The sequence below is a fragment of the Triturus cristatus genome, chromosome 12 (assembly GCF_964204655.1).
Source record: "Triturus cristatus chromosome 12, aTriCri1.1, whole genome shotgun sequence".
Taxonomy (NCBI): Eukaryota; Metazoa; Chordata; class Amphibia; order Caudata; family Salamandridae; genus Triturus; species Triturus cristatus.
In genome coordinates, this window is record NC_140595.1 from 132,363,998 (window position 1) to 132,381,635 (window position 17,638).

General features: G+C 45.8%; 1 protein-coding gene across 1 annotated transcript in view; it reads right to left on the reverse strand.

The window, feature by feature from the left end:
* Positions 1 to 753: 753 nt before the first annotated feature.
* The window catches only part of LOC146772884 (uncharacterized), a 35,576-nt gene continuing 18,691 nt past the window's right edge, over positions 754 to 17,638 (reverse strand). The window contains exons 3-4 of the mRNA XM_085639730.1: positions 2,796 to 2,825; positions 754 to 1,353 (exon numbers count right to left, since the gene is read on the reverse strand). Coding sequence (XP_085495856.1) covers positions 1,253 to 1,353; positions 2,796 to 2,825 — 131 coding nt within the window. The 3' untranslated portion in view covers positions 754 to 1,252. The remainder of the gene's footprint in view (positions 1,354 to 2,795; positions 2,826 to 17,638) is intronic.

Below are 17,638 nucleotides of genomic sequence, written 5' to 3' on the forward strand. Positions count from 1 at the left end.
CATCCTAGTGAGGATGGCTGACCTCCATCAATGATGTAATGAAACTTGAGGGCCCCTCCCACATACTCTGGACCCAGTCAGGGGCTCTCAGGCCAGTGCCCCGCTGCCTGTGCGCAGTGTCGGAGGCGGGGGGCTGGAGCTGGGCCCCCCCCCTGCACTGTGCATACTATTGTTATGCCACTGACCGCCTTCCTTTAGGGAACACACCACGTAGAGACAAAGTAATACTTAAAGCATTTTCCTCCATAGTATCTGGGGATCTCAGTAACACGTCTGCACGCAAGTTGGCTTTGAAACAAGCTCTGGCACTGTACAAAAAGCGGTTTGGGATAAAGTGTCTGTGCCAAATTATTACCCTTCAGAATGAATCACAGGTACAGGATCAATACATCCATGGAAGCCAGATGTGAAGCCCTGTACGAAAGCAATCCTGACACAGTTACAGTGTCAAGGAGCGATACTGCCTTGTCACTCCTAGTAAACTGTGCTGGAGTAATGAAATTTGAACTCTACTTGGCACAGGATAATGAACAACCCAGGAGAATTCCGTGCGGTCACTGTTCAAAAATCCCTCACTCATCCCAGAATAGAGGTAGAGGTATGCAGGCTGCCTTTCTACTGTTTCTTCCCTGTCTCTAATCGGAACTTAAATCACAAAACAGAGCTGTCTCTGAAAGAAAAAATTCAGAAAGTAAATAACCAGAAAAAAATGTAATACGTTGCTGACTGGTGAATTTGTCAGCAGGTAAAATGTTTATAGTAAAGAACATTTTATTTTTGTAAAACATATTAGCACAACACAAAAATGTAATTTCCCCGTAATACATTTTTAGATTAATTTCTTCAACCTACCCAATTTACAGTAGATTTGCAATGTATCCTAATTATGTAAGCAGCTTACTATTAGGTCTGCTTCTTCCTACAAAAAAATTGGTTATTATAAAAGGCATCAAATTGAAATATACAAATCTACAAAATAAGATTTATTCTGTACAATACAGTGGTCTTAATCTTACATTCTTACTTATGTCAATCAAACTGTAGAACTCTGAAAGTGTGTTCCAGTGACTTTGGAATTCTTCAATAGCTTAGTATTTCGTACCATTTCAAATTCGCAAAAAGTAAATCAAAACATTTTTTTTTCACACTAGTAAAAAATAGTAGAGTCGATTTACTCGCACGAAGGTTCCTGTGATAAAATCTCTTTAAGTCAGAGGAGAGTGGGCTTGCCAGGGTTGGAATTTGTATGTATTCAGAAACTCCTCTTCAAACCCGTCCGACCAAGCAAACAGTGCATCAGGATATGGAAGTGGAACTCCCCGAAAACTGTTGGGGGAGACGAGTAGATGGTCTCTACACAGAGAAAAAAATTAACCTTTGTGAGAAAAAATAGTTAGAAAGGACATTTGCACTTACTCTTTATTTTCTTCATACAACTTGCACAGATTTCCAAATGTAACTGGAAAGCTACTGAGAATCAGAACAGTCCTAAATCTATAGCTAAGTTAGTTAGTTTACAGATTTACAGCTTTTTCTGAAAATAACTCCCACTGTGTATTTTTTTTTTTTTGGTCCAACATAAAAAGAAAGTATTGCATCAGATTAAACCTGCCCTGTGGAGTCCTCACTCTTTTCCGGTATTAGTGAGGTACAGGGCTGTCTATCCAATCTTTCCTCTCAAGGATTCCCATTGCTTACATTTATTACACCACAAGCTCCAGTCTTACCCAGACTAATCAACACTAACACAGGTGATCCCCTGTCTTTCCAGACCCTTTACTAATGTTTTGTCATAATCTTCTCACTTTTTTTTTAATTCTGTTTTTCAGTGCATACAGTCAGTGTTCATATTCCTGAGCCTCTCGTCAAAACTCTATTTTAGGTGTATCAATTCAGTTGCCGTCCGTTTGTCCTTCTGAAGGTGTGGCATCCACAATCAGCCAAAATACTGAAGAATCTTGCACAGTTCGACACAATACTCCAGATGAGTCCCCAGAACTTGACACAACAAACTAGATGAACCTCCAAATATGTAAACATCATGAGTACTCCACACATGGATGCAATATTACAGAGGAGGGGCATAAGCTGGACACTTCACTTCATTAAAGGAGAGTACGCCGGGAATGGACACTACTGCAGTTGAATCCCACCAAGATACAGAATCCATCAGATTAGCTCTCTTTCGGTGATGTGTATCCTGGTGTTAGCGCCCATTTCACAGAATAACACAACACGTGCTGCTAGCTCTGCAGCCTGGTTACATTATTTGGTTAGTGTGAGAGCTTCAGATGTCCTGTCTTCACAATCTCCCTGCTTTTGTCCTTCCTCATATGAAACCTCTTCTAGGTTGACCAACCTCAGATTTAAAAACAAATGATGCAAAAGTTCATGTGAAGATTTTAGAAAAAACAAAAAACAGCCAGAATAGAAAGGTGATCTTTTCTTTGAAGGGTCAGAAATCAAAGAGTCAGAGAAGCAACATTAGGAATGATGGTGGGTCACACAGAGGGATAGTGCAGTCGGAGAATAGGGGGACCTGCGCTTAGTGGACTTTTAACGCAATATGCAAATGAAATGCAGAACCAGAGTGTTAATGGACTTTCACGAAACCCTGCCCACTGAATCCCCAAGCCTCTCCTTGCTGGGCCTCTGCATGGAAAATACTGTTCCTGCTCCATTCGCAGAGTGCATGGTCCAAAGCAAGTGCAGAGGACAACATGAGCGAAACACGTTTCAGCATCCAATCATCAGTACGGCCTTCAAGCGCCCAGCTTATCCCAAGGAACGCTCACCGGTCTCCGGATCCACATCCACATCGGTCTCTGAAAGTTACAAGAAGATCACTTCAGTTTACCAGCCAGACTAGGGGAAAGTGTATACATTTTTTTCAGTTCTCACCACCCACATGCAAGTCAATCCTTCTGCTCATGGATACATAGATAGCCATCACAGAAGAAAAAACCCAAACAACTACACCCATCAAGTCTTGAAGTTTCCCTATGTGTTCAAACGCCTGGAGACCATTGGTCTCCTACTTAAGCTGTGCTTTGACCACTTAGGTTCATCCACTCTTTGCACCACCTAAATGTGTCAGACGGAATATTTCTTGTCCACAATTAATAAAACGTAATCTCTAATCTTAATCCTATTGACTGTTTAAAGTGCAGTGCCAACTCACATGATCACCCAACTCAATTGCACAAATTGTAATCAACTTTTGAAGGACGAAAGACCGCGTCACCTTACAGTGAATTAAATCTGTGACCCGCAGATCTCTTTATTAATTAATGCTGATGAGCTCTATGTATACACATCTCCTCCTCGCGTCAATTATTCTGCTGAAGAACCTTGCCTCATTGGTCAGTTTTCAAACTGAAATAGCGGTCTATCACACTGAACTGAGGATCCGGCAGCCAGATTGTCACAAATAGTTGTCTATAGCATGTTGCTGTGTCAATAAGTCATAGACCGTGAACACTGAGGAAAGGGCAAAGAATCGTGAAAATCTATGTTCCAATCTTTTGTGTTGCTATTTCATTTGTTTTGGCTGTTTTACGTTGCAACGGCTTATAAGGACAGCACCAGACTGCCGAACACTGGCCTACATGAAAAATGTGATGCTTCTCAACAGGACAGAGTTTCTGATGCGTTAGGTCAAGTTCCTTTGAATTTCAGACTTTTCCCCTGGATATCATTCCTCAGCAGGGGTCTAGAAAACAGATGTTGGGGTTTTTCCAAAATCTTCAAACAGCTTTTAGAGGTTCCTTTTCTGTGTCATTAGCTCGCTGCCAACCTATGCCACAGCAGAAGAAGTGTGGTTTCGGTCTACTCTGTGGCGACACATGCAATTCAATCCTCCTGCTCATGGATACATAGATAGCCATGACAGGGGGAAAAAAACAAGCATTGGCATAGCCAATAGGTCTCGCTTTTGGGACCTTATAAGTGTTTAGCCACGCAACAGTTGATGTTGTTGCACCAAGGATATTGTGCTGGATAACTAAACACTTATACGGTCCCAAAGGCGAGACCTATTGGCTATGCCAATGCTTGTTAATGTGTTGTATAGACTGAAAAAACTAAGCGACGAATTGCAGCAAATTGGGAGGCAGGCGTTCCTATATAGGGGAGCATGTATATGAAATCATACAAAACCATGCTTTGTGTTATAAGCTACTACCACCCAGTGAACAATTACAATAACTATGGAATAATAGAGGCACGGACTAAAGTGCTTCTAGTAATTCGCAAAGTACCTACGCTTCACACTAACCACAAGGACTTGCCATGCTCTCAGCGAGGAAAACTAAAGAGACCAAGATAAGGACCTATTCCCCAGACAATAGAACAGCCAATCATCTCTGCAAAGCTTGTGTCGCTTTCTTCATATTCTCCGCCGCCTCCTGCCGACCCTGTTGGAAAGTGACCTGCTCGGGAGACTCATCATCACTGTTAAACTCCTCTTTTTCGGGGTCCGACATGTTGCCGTCTCGGATACACACATGTGCTTGCTCTGCCACCAATCACCTTTGAACTATGGCGTCATTTCCCCATACTGAACTGTCCCGCCCCAGGAGCTACTGTGACTTTAGAACAAGGACAATGGTCGGGAGGGAACAGGCAAGAACTATAAAACTGAAAGTACAGCCAAAACGGCAAGCTTATTTTCGTTTACTACACTCTTCTTTTCAAAAACGAGTTTAGAAGGCCTTTTTAAGATAACATTGGTTAAAGATGTAAAATTTTATCCTTTCGTCTGTCATTCATGAAGTGCTCCATTTAATGACCAGTGTACAGTTTCAACTTTGCTAACATTTTAGCAAACAATTGCAGCTGTGAATAATCCAGCAAACAGCCAGTTACTTTCTGAAAAAAGACATTATTAAATATAAATACTTTGGCTCCTGCCACTCTTGTGTTGTCCGAAACCGAACATACTACAGTCCAAGATGGCCATTACGGTAACAAGTATGACCTTGGTAATTAGCCGACCCACTTCTCAATAAAAATGATTTTGGCAAAAAACATGGTTCAAAACTATATAAATATTCACGAACATACAGAGCAAGATTGTTTGGATTTATTATCGAATATATGTTCCTGTCTGCGTTGCATACTAGCTGGCAGTAGATGGCGCATCCACTGTAGGAGACCAAGCTCTCCTCTTCAGTACCAGGCACTTAGTATAGACATAGAGGGAAGACGAGCACCCTGTAGCAGACAGAACTCAAAAGAAGTGTTTTCATCTGTGCAGGTGGGGATCGCATGCGTGTTGGCGTTTTAATTATGCAGGAAAAAGTCAGGTCTCTTCTAACGAAAGACCACTACAGAAGTTGTTAAAGGCTCTGATCAAGTATGCTGATGGAGTGCAAAAGTCTAACTCTTGAAATGGGCCTGTAGAGTAGATTGAAAATTGGGGTACACGTTTGTCAGCTTTTGTAGGCTTGCCTGTTTCGGAGAGGGTGTGCTAGGAGGTAGAGTGTAGGTGCAGACACCTACTGCTGCTTATGGAGCACCAGCAAACATGGAAATATTGGGGAACCGATGACATAGTTGTTTGCTAAATTGCTTATTTAACTTTCAACAAAACGAATAAAACTGTAAACCGAAAAAAAGTGTAAATAATGCTATGTCAAATCAGTAGTGGTGGCATGCATAGATAGAGCTCTTGCTTGTCCCGTGGTTTGGATGACGTTTTGTTGTATTGCTTTATGAAGTGTCAGAACGCCGCCTATGTCTTAGTGCTGCTTATAACATTTAAACAAGTATTGCAGTGTACTTACATAGTGTGTTGCTACCCACACGAGTTTAGAAAGCGCTTTGTTTTAGCTGATTCAAAGAAACAAGTCCCCAGATTTTCTAAAGTTCCAATGCGTTTACATTCTGGATGGACACTTGAGTTGGTGTAGGATGTCATTTCTCGTTGTATAGTTAGGCTTGTTTCATTGCGCCTCTGTGCACAGCAGCGTAGGCAGTTGACTTAATTTTCGGAAGGCACACCTTGTACTTATAAGTGTTTTTTTTATCGGAGATTTGTTTGTTCTTTCTTCATATTATGCATAGGCTCATGTTGAGTGCTGGAACATACGTTAACGCAGGTATGTAACAGGTGCTATACAACGCATGGTAATCAATGTACATTGTATTCGTTTCTAGAACATGTGAGTAAAGAGCAGAATTTACATAGGTGTCATAGAGGGAATTGGGAGTCATGGATGTTTGCTTTGGCATAACTGTGAAAGATTCTAATGCTGTAGGTGTGTTCGGCCATTTTTGCTTCACTGCGCTGTAAAGATAGCGTGCTTACACAGGAATGCCTCTTTTTTATGAGTGCATTCTACTAAATTTAATGCAGAATTGAACTCGCCAATGCAAAATTTGTTGGCAGTGCAGTTCTCTATGAATGAGACCTATATTCTGTGTGCGCGGCAACAATAAAATAAACAAGCGTTGACTGCGCGCGAGCGGCCAGAGACGCAAAATGTGGTGGGGGAGGGGGAGAAGCGGGGGTTGTGTGTGCGCGTGCGTCATCGCGATCGCTCTGAAAGCGAAAGTGATCGCGATGACGCACACGAGTTTTCAAAGTGCTGCTGGCGGCCGGCTGCGCGCGTGCACATAAGCGTTAGGCCAGCCAGCAGCACTTTGAAAATCCCACATACAAAATGTCTCTTCGAGCCAGCGCAAGCGCTGGGGCTCAGCGAGACCTAAAAACTACACCCATCAAGTCTTGAAGATTTTTCCCCTGGATATCATTCCTCAGCAGCGGTCTAGAAAACAGATGTTGGTGTTTTTCCAAAATCTTCAAACAGCTTTTAGGGGTTCCTTTACTATGTAATTAGCTTACTGCCAACCTATGCCACAGCAGAAGAAGTGTGGTTTCGATTTACTCTGTAGATATGTGCCTGACTTCTGTTTCACTAGATCACCAGGTAGTTTCTACCTTGGAATGAGAGGCGATTATTCCTTCGTAATATGAGATAAATAGGTGTTTTCATTAAAAGGAAAAGAGACGGCTGCTGTCCACAATACAATCAGAACTTTTTGGTATATGTGGCACAGCCAATGTGGAGGCTTGCAAAAGAACTAGCTATATTTATAATATAACCAAGGTCTTTTACTTGCATCTGGTGGGCAGGATGACCATTCCAAAAGTAAAACTTACTATTAAGTTAAAACTAATATCCTCACATGCTTACCGTCAAACATGACATAGTGTTCTGATAAAACAACCTCTGCCCAAGACAAAGTGTCCAGCGGCGGCGAGCACTGCCCCACTGGCTCAGAGACAGCAGCTGAAAAATAAAACTATATTTTACTATTATTTTAATTTTCAGCTGCTGGCTCTGAGCTAGCGCGTGTAGGCAGAGGCGGGGCCGGGCCAGGCCGGGCCATGTGAATGGGAGGAGGAGTGTTGCGCACTTTTAAGCATGCATGTCTGTTTGGCTGGCCAAACACACATGCACACTTAGGTTTCTCTAAACCGGATGAATTTTACAGCTGGGTTAGAGAAAGGCACAGACTCCCTGTGCGGAGTATAAAAGTAGCCCACTCAGGCCAATCCCCACGCTGCTCTCGTAGTATTAGACCCGCGTCTGGATTGGAAGGGGAGTCTGTTGTCCCAGGGACTTTCGGGAGCAGCAGAAAGGAGGAGCACCGAAGCGCGCAGCGGCCGCAGGAACAGGTACGTTTAGTTTTTACTTTAATTCAATCCCTTTGCTCCCCGTCCGATGCTCCTGCTGCCCTGCCACTTCATCATGGCAGTAGCCGCAACTGGAAGTCTCACTGCATCGTACTTAGGTATATCGAGTGCAGAGTCCTCTTCACCACCACCGGTTTTTCCTTCTCTGCTATAATGCTGTGAGAAAACATGGTGCAGTAGCACTTATGTACAATACATACAGCTGAATGCTCTGTATTCTGCCAGCCATGCCAGTTAATCGAGGGCCAGAGCTCTCGCGTCACAGGGAATTACGGAATACAATTTAGGGGGCGCCACTTCACACACCGACACATAAACACGGGGGGTTAACAACATGTCATTCTTCTCAACACGGACCCTTAAAGGTTGCCCCTGCCAAGTAATTAAGTGCCCCCTTATCGGGCACTCTCCATATCCATGTTCCTGGCAGGCCCCATGTTTGCTCTCTTGTGGGGGCGCAGTGTTTCCTATTATTATGCAGGCAGCGCAGCCTCGGTTGTGAAGCTGTTGACCGTTCAATCAGCAGAGTAAGCTGCTGCTGATAATTAAAAGTTCCCAACCTCGGGCCTGAGGCCAGTTTAGAGAGTCAGAAAGGAGCCAGAGCTCAGGAAGTGCGGGGACCAATCGATCAGCTGAGTAACCCCGATTACTGACTGGTCAGAGCTAATTGCATCTCCGGCAAAAGATACTGTCTGTCACCCGGAGGCAGGCTCAACAGCCATAAATTCCTGACATCCACTGTCTGGGCACCATCCGAGCATGTGGAGCGAGGGCTCGCCATCTAAAACGCAATTTGTGTTTAATTTTTTCCCATCTGCCTCCACAATTCTTTATAATTATCATCATCTTGTTATGGGTTAGGTTTCCGCGTGGAAGTGGGATATTTCCCTCAGACTCTGCACACAAGCAGGGCCACGAATGTTGTCAGGGAGATTTTCCTGTCGCTTTTTTATGGGAAAAAAAGATTTACGAGGGACAATGATTTTCGAAATGCTACATTTCACCGGTCGGTTGCTGTAACCCCAATAAACTAAATGCTATTTGTTGAATAATGAGCAAGCATTTAAAATGTGCGCTACGAAGGGGCAGGAGCACTGCACGTTTAGACAAAGAGTACCAGTAATTTTCTCTTTGGTGATGCGCTGTAAAATACACCGGTTTCCAAACCGAGTTGAGGTGGTGGCTACTTGTTTCCTATTTATTTACAAGCTGAAAGCGGCTGCCCACCACTTCCTTTTGTTTTTATTACCTATGTTACAATCTCGGCACCGGCGCCACAATTGTATCAAACGTATAGAAATAGACGAGCACTTTGATTTCTATTTCTTTCTTTTGATGTAATTGTAACACGATTCAAGGGAAGAATACAGATGCCAAAATGCGTGCCGCTGCTCGCTCCCAACACCAAAACGCTATGGGAGTGAACATTTAGACAAAAGGTGGGACAAACACACGCCTTTGACCAATTGCGTGCTTTCATTTTTGAAAGACACACGCAATGGCCAATGAAATCTGTGGGAGTTACCAAAATCACACGGACAAGTTTAGGGGAAGTTTGGAGTGCTCACAAGAAGCCTCCCATAGTGCAGCGCATGCGCGCTGCGCTAGGCTCGACCTAAAAGGGTGCTTTCTGGACCAACAGCTACGTTTCTGCCAAATTTGGTGTAACTCCGTTCAGCAGTTCGGGCTGTAGCCCCGTCTAAAGTTTCTACGGAAATTAACATGGGGAAAACGCATTTTTAGACGCATCTTTTTCTCAGCCCCCCACTTGCCAGATTACCCAAAAACTTTTAAGACAGCAGCTGAAGTGAGTGTTAAACTAGTAACAAACACGCTTTCTCCCTCCACGTGAAAGCAAAATCAGCACTCATCAGGTTAGTTTTCTGGCAATTTTATTCTTCTAAAAACATCCTACGTGTTTCCGCCACCACCTCGCAGTATATATATATATATATATATATATATTATCTACTGGCGGTCGCCAGTAGATAGTTATAGTTAGGACCCTGTTTCCATAGGAAATCCGCAACATTCTATTTGGAATAACTTTGGCGCCGGTCGACGAATCCTCGCGAAATTAGGTGGGGCGCTACGCTCCGCTCCTACCCTGAAAGTCTCGGGGGGATTCGTCAAGCGGGGGCTGAGATAAAAGGGGGGTCCCAAAACGCGTTTTTCCCATGCATTTTTCCATAGGACCTTTAGACACAGCTACAGCCCGAACGGCTGAACAGAGTTACTTGAAATTTGGCAGAGAGGTAGTCCTCCGGTCAAGGAAGTGCCTTTTGTAGGTCCGGTGTAAATCTGTTCAGTAGTTTCTGAGAAAATAGCATTTAAATCAATATATATATCTGAGCCAGCTTACGGTGCGCTTACCGTGCGCTTACGGTAAGCTTACCGTACGCGTACAATGCCGTGCGCGAGCGCGATTCTGATTGGCTGTTAGATCTTAGTAAACATTCGAATCGTTCGAAACCAGGAAGCGGCGTCCGCCATTTTCTCTCTCGCACTCTGACGGGGAGAGGATAAACAAAGGCCAAAAACATGTAAAGGGACTGGTTAGACAGCTCCTAACCACCTACCTTTGATGTATGTGTCCCCAAAGTACCCACAAGGCCAAAAAATCATTTTTATTTTTTTGCCGAAAAATCGCCGATTACGCTTACCGTACGCGTACGGTAAAAATAAATGAAAAAAAAATAATTATCCACACTCTTCCCCACCCCGTGTGCAAATGGTGCCCGTCGTGCACCATTTGTGCATGGGATATAATTATATAGAAATTTAAAAGCTTACCTTTCACAACGAAGCGCTGAATATGTCCTCCATGTGCGCACGGTGCGCGAAGCGCATCGTGCGTACATGGCCCATCCACGGCACTAACTGTGTAAAGTGGGCGCGCCCGAAACGCGTCAGGCATCGCAACTAATCTGGATTAACCGGCAAGCTGCACGCGTCAATAAAGAGCTCTTGTCCCAGCTACCTGTTGTTGTGCGCGTCCTCGATCCTTTGGACAAAACCTGCTTACATTATTACGGCTGTCCCGCCGTGAGGTACGCTGCCGCCACATGAAATTTTGAAATGGAGCTGCAGGGGCACCGAACTGTTCATTGCCCCGCTGCAGCAACAACAGGGAAGCAGCTTGCTCGCTCTATCTGGAAGCCCACTGGTGGGTTTTGCACGAAGAATTTCCCCTGAAATGAATTCTTTGTAACTACACGAAATCAAGGACGCTTTTTGACTACACATCCCAGCATGCAGTGTATAAAACGGACTCACCTGTGAGAGCTCAACGAGGGCGCCAAAGTGAAATTTATGCTGGGGTGTTGGAGATTCTGAAGCTTTCTTTGTTTCCTGTCACAGCCTGTGAACAAGGGCCGAGGTTGGCCCGAAACGCGTCAGGCATCGCAACTAATCTGGATTTACCGGCAAGCTGCACGCGTCAATAAAGAGCTCTTGTCCCAGCTACCTGTTGTTGTGCGCGTCCTCGATCCTTTGGACAAAACCTGCATATATATATATATATATATATATATATATATATATATATATATATATATATATATATATAATTATATATTTTTTTTAAAAGATAACTATTTTGTATAAGAATTATAAAATTAATAAACAAAAATAGCTTTTTTTATACTTTGAGTGCAATGTGGTATTTATCATAGAGGGATTTTTTTTATATGGAAGCAATAGACGTTAAGCGTGGAGCTAGAGTTTTTTGTTATTTGCTTGTGGGTACAGGGAGTGTCACATATTGAATTTTAGTGTTACATGTGGGAGGACGCAAGGATTACTACAGTACACTTCCCATGCACATCCAGCCCTCAGAGCCCCAGTTTTGAGTGGCAGAAGGCTTCAGCTATCTTGAAAATGGCCAAAGTGGGAACGATTAGCTCGGGTAACCTTTATCACATTGGTTGGGGCATCCCCAGGAGTCATTGTCACTCAATAGCTCATGCCAAGCATATATGTATAATCTCTAGGCACTCACTTCAGAACACTTTCTGAACCTGTGGACGAACAGAAGAGAACTAGACCTGCTGTCTGTGACTTCAGAAGAGCCCTGAAGGCTAAACCTGCTCTCCCACTTGTACCCAGGACAAAGCAGTTGACTTAATGGGTCATAAGGCTGACCACCTGTCTCTAAGTGCCTCTCCCGAGGTCCTGGGGGGGGCTTTAGAAGTATACACCAGTGGTGGGTTTGGGACTTAAGGGACTACAGTCAGAAGGTTAAATATTTGATCAAGACAAACCTGGTTAGTGTATCCGATACGTGCTCCTTCACAGTCAGCATTAAATTGTGCACGGCCTAGTTTTACTGCAACCATTTTCTATCATTGCAACTTTGTACTGTTTGGCACTATTTCTACAATCAGCGAAATTTAAGGGTTGCCAGACTGCTGCATGATTCCTGCTGCCTCCATGTCTGCCTGGGCCTGGTGCCTAATCTGTTCTACAATGGAGTACTGGTCTTCAGTCAAAGGTTATGCACAAGCTTCCACGCCTCAAAGGGCACCATGCTCAGGTTTACAGTACATCTGTGCACTGGGCTACCTTCGAATGCGCGTGTTCATTAGTAGATTCTGACGTTGTGGAAATAGCAACGTTCCGTTTGCAGAGGTTGAACTTGGGTTCCTCTCCAAACTTTACCCTGTTTTTCCCCCACAAATGATCCCCATTGTCGCTCTTTTCCTAGTAGCTAAACGGAGTTGTTTGCGTGGCCCTCATAGTACCCCTTAAACTAAGCCTAACCTGCACAAAAACTGTAATCCTGACACTAAACCCTACTGCCTACATTTACCCTAACCCAAACCCACACTTTTCCCCTCAAAAAAATGTTCTCGTCAACTTCAATGTAAACAAGCATTTGCACTGCAATAGGTCTCGCATTATTAAAGTTTGAGCTATTGGTGTTGCATTATTTAGCAATGCCAATAGCTCAAACTTTAATAATGCAAGACCTATTGCATTGCAAATGACTGTTTATGTGAGGTTCATCTGACAGTAAAGAGGTGTTTGTGACTAAGGCATGCGAGTTCCTGGTCCTCCTGAGGTGACCCCTCCTGGGGAGATGACCCCTCCTGGACTGGTCTGTTACCCCCGGGCAGTGCGGAGCAGTGTGTACGCGTGCGCGCACACACAAACAAACAAACATAAGGACAGTCCGACGTGCTCTGCAGCAGCAACCCCTCATCCCGCCACTATTATGTGAACAGGTCAGGAGTGCCTGTCACACACTGTGAGGTGTCTGGGCGCTCTATGAAGCCACGGGGGAGGCGACCGGATACAAACACACGCACAGGCGTCCCGCTAACGTCCTTGACGCGCAATGCCTGACCCTACTTCACATCATGCATTGTCTGGACAGGAGCACATGGGATGCGCCACACATGAGCGCTCCCACACTCACAAATCAAAGATGTCAGGTTGGCGATTGCCCTCTCCCTCCTGCAGGCCCCACTCTGGCCAGCAGCACAGTGGGGTGTCACCTGACTCTACTGCACACTGCACGGTGTCTTGTGCCCTCAGTTCAGCGCCAAGAAGGGTACACAGGCGCACATTAAAGGTGTTATGTCTACCGCCCACCACAGCACCCGTGCCAGGCCTCCGACCACAGTGCACATCACACACAGCGTCTGCTAATGCAGCAGATAATAAACACACAGGCTGTCAGTGTCCTGCCAAGCACCCTCGTGACGTCACTGCACCCCTATGCACACACGTCTCTGTGCCACGCTGCACAGCGTCTGCAGCCGGCATCGGTGCCAATGAAGGCCCTCGGCCAGATCCCCACTGAGTATGCAGGACAGTCACCAGCCATCAAAGATGCACTGGGGCAGCTGCACACAGATGCGCAGGCACACAACCTAAAACAGAGGCTTCATGGATGGCATGTGAGACCCTCTTCTCCATCAATGCGAACGAACACCCGCTGTTGTAGTGCAGCCATGTACTTGGGCACAGATCGATGCACACAAGGGCAGCGCGTGCCGAAGATACAGTGTCACCTCCCTTCCCCGGCCTCCAGTGCAGCAGGTGGGGGGGGTCTGTTGATGCACGCCGGTCAAAGATGCATCATTAAAACAGGAGGGGGGCGCGGGGGCTCGCACAAACTGCAGGAGGCGTCAGTCATACACAGCGACAAGGGGCTTCCACCAGGCGGGCAGAGCAGCATGAGCCCGTGCAACCTTCAGCACCACTGACCAGATCTCTGCCCACCCATTCTCTCCTGCCCATAAATGCGTCACAGCATCACCAGCCCGTGCAAGCTTCAGTACCACTGCCTGGCTCTGCCTGCCCTGCTCTCCTGCCCTGTCTATGGATGCGTCACAGCAGCACAAGTCTGTGCAAGCTTCAGCAACACTGCCCTGATCTGCCTGCTCTATGCCCACGCGTGCTCTCCTGCCTTTGTATGTGTCACAGCAGCACAATCGCGTGCAAGCTTCAGCACCACTCCTGGATCTGCCTGCTGTCTGCCCATCCATGCTCTCCTGCTCATGGGTGCGTCATGCAGCACGAGCGTGTTCAAGCTTCAGCAACACTGCCCAGCTCTGCCTGCTCTGTGCTCACCGTGCTCTCCTGCCCGCGAATGTGTCACAGCAGCACCACTGCCCGGCTCTGCTTGCTCTCTGCCCACCACAAGAGACCACCTCCTGCCCGGGGATGCGTCACAGCAGCACGGGCTCGTGCAAGCTTCAGCCCCTCTACCTGCTCTGTACCCACCCATGCTCTCCTGTCCGCATTTGCGCCACAGCAGCACGAGCCCATGCAAGATTCAGCACCACTATCCTGCTCTCTGCCCCTCCGTGCTTCCCTGCCCTTGGATGCGTCACTGCACCCGTGCAATCTTCAGCACCACTGCCCGGCTCTGCCTGCTCTCTGCCCACCCATGCTCTCCTACCCCGGTGCGCGTGCAGGGAGGGGAGGTGCGAGAGTCTGGCTGATGCAGACTTCCTCTCCTCCACAACAACGAATGTGCACGAGATGCCGGCACAGTTATTGCATAGACATGTTTGCACCATCTCCAAAGCATAGACAGGATCCTCGTCACAGAACCACGCGCAATTTTGTCAACAAGAATGGGCATTTTCGAGAGCAGAACACATGCATCACAAAAAACAGCTCATCTTTAATACAATGTGCACCAACAACATACCGTTTCATTAACACATTATGCCTGAAAAATATTGCATCGATAACACGATACCGATGAACAAAGCAGTATCTTATTCACTTAACATATAAAAAACATCGCCTCTTTAACCCAATTTACAAGGACCAAACATCGCATCATCAATTCATCATCGTCCCATGAAGCCAGTGTCTATTCACTGCATACCACCCCGCAGCACGAACACATTGTGCGTGAAACCAACACCACTTCACGTGCATGAGCCAAACATTGCCTCGTTAACACGATATGCATGCCCCCGTGCAGAGTGCACAAGGCACCGGCTGTGCGATCTGTTGCACCCACCGAGGTCGCGAGAAATTGGGCAGGGGGGAGGGGGGTGTTGAAAGCCTCACCTGGTGTACGTGGGCACTTCGGGCTCTACATGTTCTCCGGCCTCCAGGGGCCTTCATTTGTAATCCTCCCAGTGTCGCACGGGCAGCGTCACCCGGGACTGACGGCTCCAGGTTCTCATCCTGTCCTCAGAGGGTCTCCAAATTATCCATAGTAGAAATAAGGTAAACTAGTCGGATCTTGCATCGAGGTACACACAGCCCAGCCTCCCCCATCTCTTGCCTGCCTGTACGAAACTACACCTCCCACCATCACATGGTTGGCTGTATCCTATCCCGGGTGTACCTGGTCACATGCCAGGCTGCTTGCTGTGTGAAGCGTCAGTTCGCTCCTCGTCACTCGCATGACTCTGTGAAGTCCTGCCCTCCCTTTCCCTGCTTAGATGTCACTTAGAAGAGGAACTAACGAAAGTGCCAATGCTGACAAAAAGTGTAGAGATTTAGCCGTAGAAGAAAGAAAAAACGACTACGGACATACTACTGAATATCAATGTCACTTAGGCATTAAGCAGGGATGCAGAGAAGCTAAAAGAAATGCGCTGTGACCCATGAATGGCAGGGCAGGCTAAGGATATCTCATGTCCTGGGAGAGACCCCAGCATACCATGAGCTGCCTGCAGACGAAACCTCTGTGCTGGTGGAGGAGGGAGGGCATGCCATCTCTAGATTCAGGGGGGTGGAAGCGACGGATGGCCTTGAATAAACCACAGCGTCCATGGGAAGAGATATCCGCATCACCCCTAAAATTGACCCTAGCTCCCCACTTTCCTCTCCATGGAGGCAGCTATCACTGTGAGTAAGATGTCTGCACTCTAAACGGCATTTGCAGGGGGCGGTCACACAAACAATCCCGCGAGTGGTGCGTGCGCCACAGCGAGGCATGTGCTTCCAATTATCACGCCCGTGTCTGGGCACGACAATTGAAACCACATGGTCATTGGTGCGCGTAATAGACCCCAATAGGCCATGGGCGGAGCAATGCGCCCGCCTTTGGCTAATTGCGTGCAGTCTTTTATAAAAAGACGCACGCAAAGTCCAATCGTGTCGCACAAAAGGAAAAGCACACACACGAGCGTGTGCGATTCCTAGGTCACTGCTGAAACTCCGTTTTTCACCTACTAAATGTCTTGCACTGGGCAAGCAGTGCTGTGCACTGCAACACAAGGCGCAAGACCTAAAAATTATGCTGTCTTTTTTGTTTAAGGAATGCGTATTAGGAATTATCCAATATGCTATTGTGTCATGCAATTCATTGTCTGGACATTCTACCAACATGACTCACAATTTTGTTGGCCAGTAAAATAGTGCACTTTGGCACTTGGGCAATAGACATCAATATTGCAAAATTCAGATTAAAATATTAAACTATAATTTAAAGAGGATCTTCTAAAAAAGAAAAGGGACATTTTTTCTTAAAAAAACTTTAACAAGTTACTGGCAAATGAGGCACATTAAAGCATGCCATCCAACACATGGCTCCCAAGTGTAGACGTTTTAACAGCGAGTACAAATGGACTTTGTGGAACAGGCCCTGAAACCCACCGCAAATTAGCGAGAAAAATGCACATAGGCGGGACACGCTTCTAAAGGGAATAGCAGCTACCAGCTGGTCCAATTAAAACAGAGAGTCTCGGCCCCATCCAAGGTTTCCACGGAAACAAATACAGATTGGTTAGCAGAAAATGCACCCCACACAAAGCAGACTTTTTTGAGATGTTGCATGTCAAGTAATAAAAGAGATTCCTGTTGTGAAACTTAACAGACAAATTAGGAATAATTAGCGTTGCAGGGTGCTGGCTGCCAATCTTGCTGCTTCTTATCCTGTGAATAATATTTGTGACTACTGACATGGCAGACCTCCATGGGGGAGATGGCTGACTGCTGGAGAGACTTAATGTACCTATTGGTAGAGTTTAGGATTACCAAATAGTCAAAGTAGGCACCGGCCTATGGGCCCCACTCCTTTTAGCATCCCCGCAACAATGGATAAAAATAATATTGATTTGATCGTGAAAGAAAATTACAAATCAAGCTTTCTTAAATATGGTTTCCAAAAGATAGATGAAAATAAATCAACACAAAGAATCGAAAACTTTACATTAAAGACTCTATAGAGAAGATACTGTACTAATGTAATGTACCCATTAGCAACTTAACGTACATAAACCAGAGACATCAGATTTACATAACAGTTTGTCTCTTAAAACCTCTTCTTCTGGGAACTCACAGTTTGCAACAAAATCTGGTGCATTGGGTAATAGGAGATAATTTGCGAGGGGGCCCGAAGTTTCGATTGCATAAAGGTCTCCACATGGTTTAATCCGGCAATGTATTGGTAAACTTTGAACTAAGGTGGAGAATGGTGTGGCTCAGCTAGTGGGTCTAGGAGGCCCACAGTGGGCC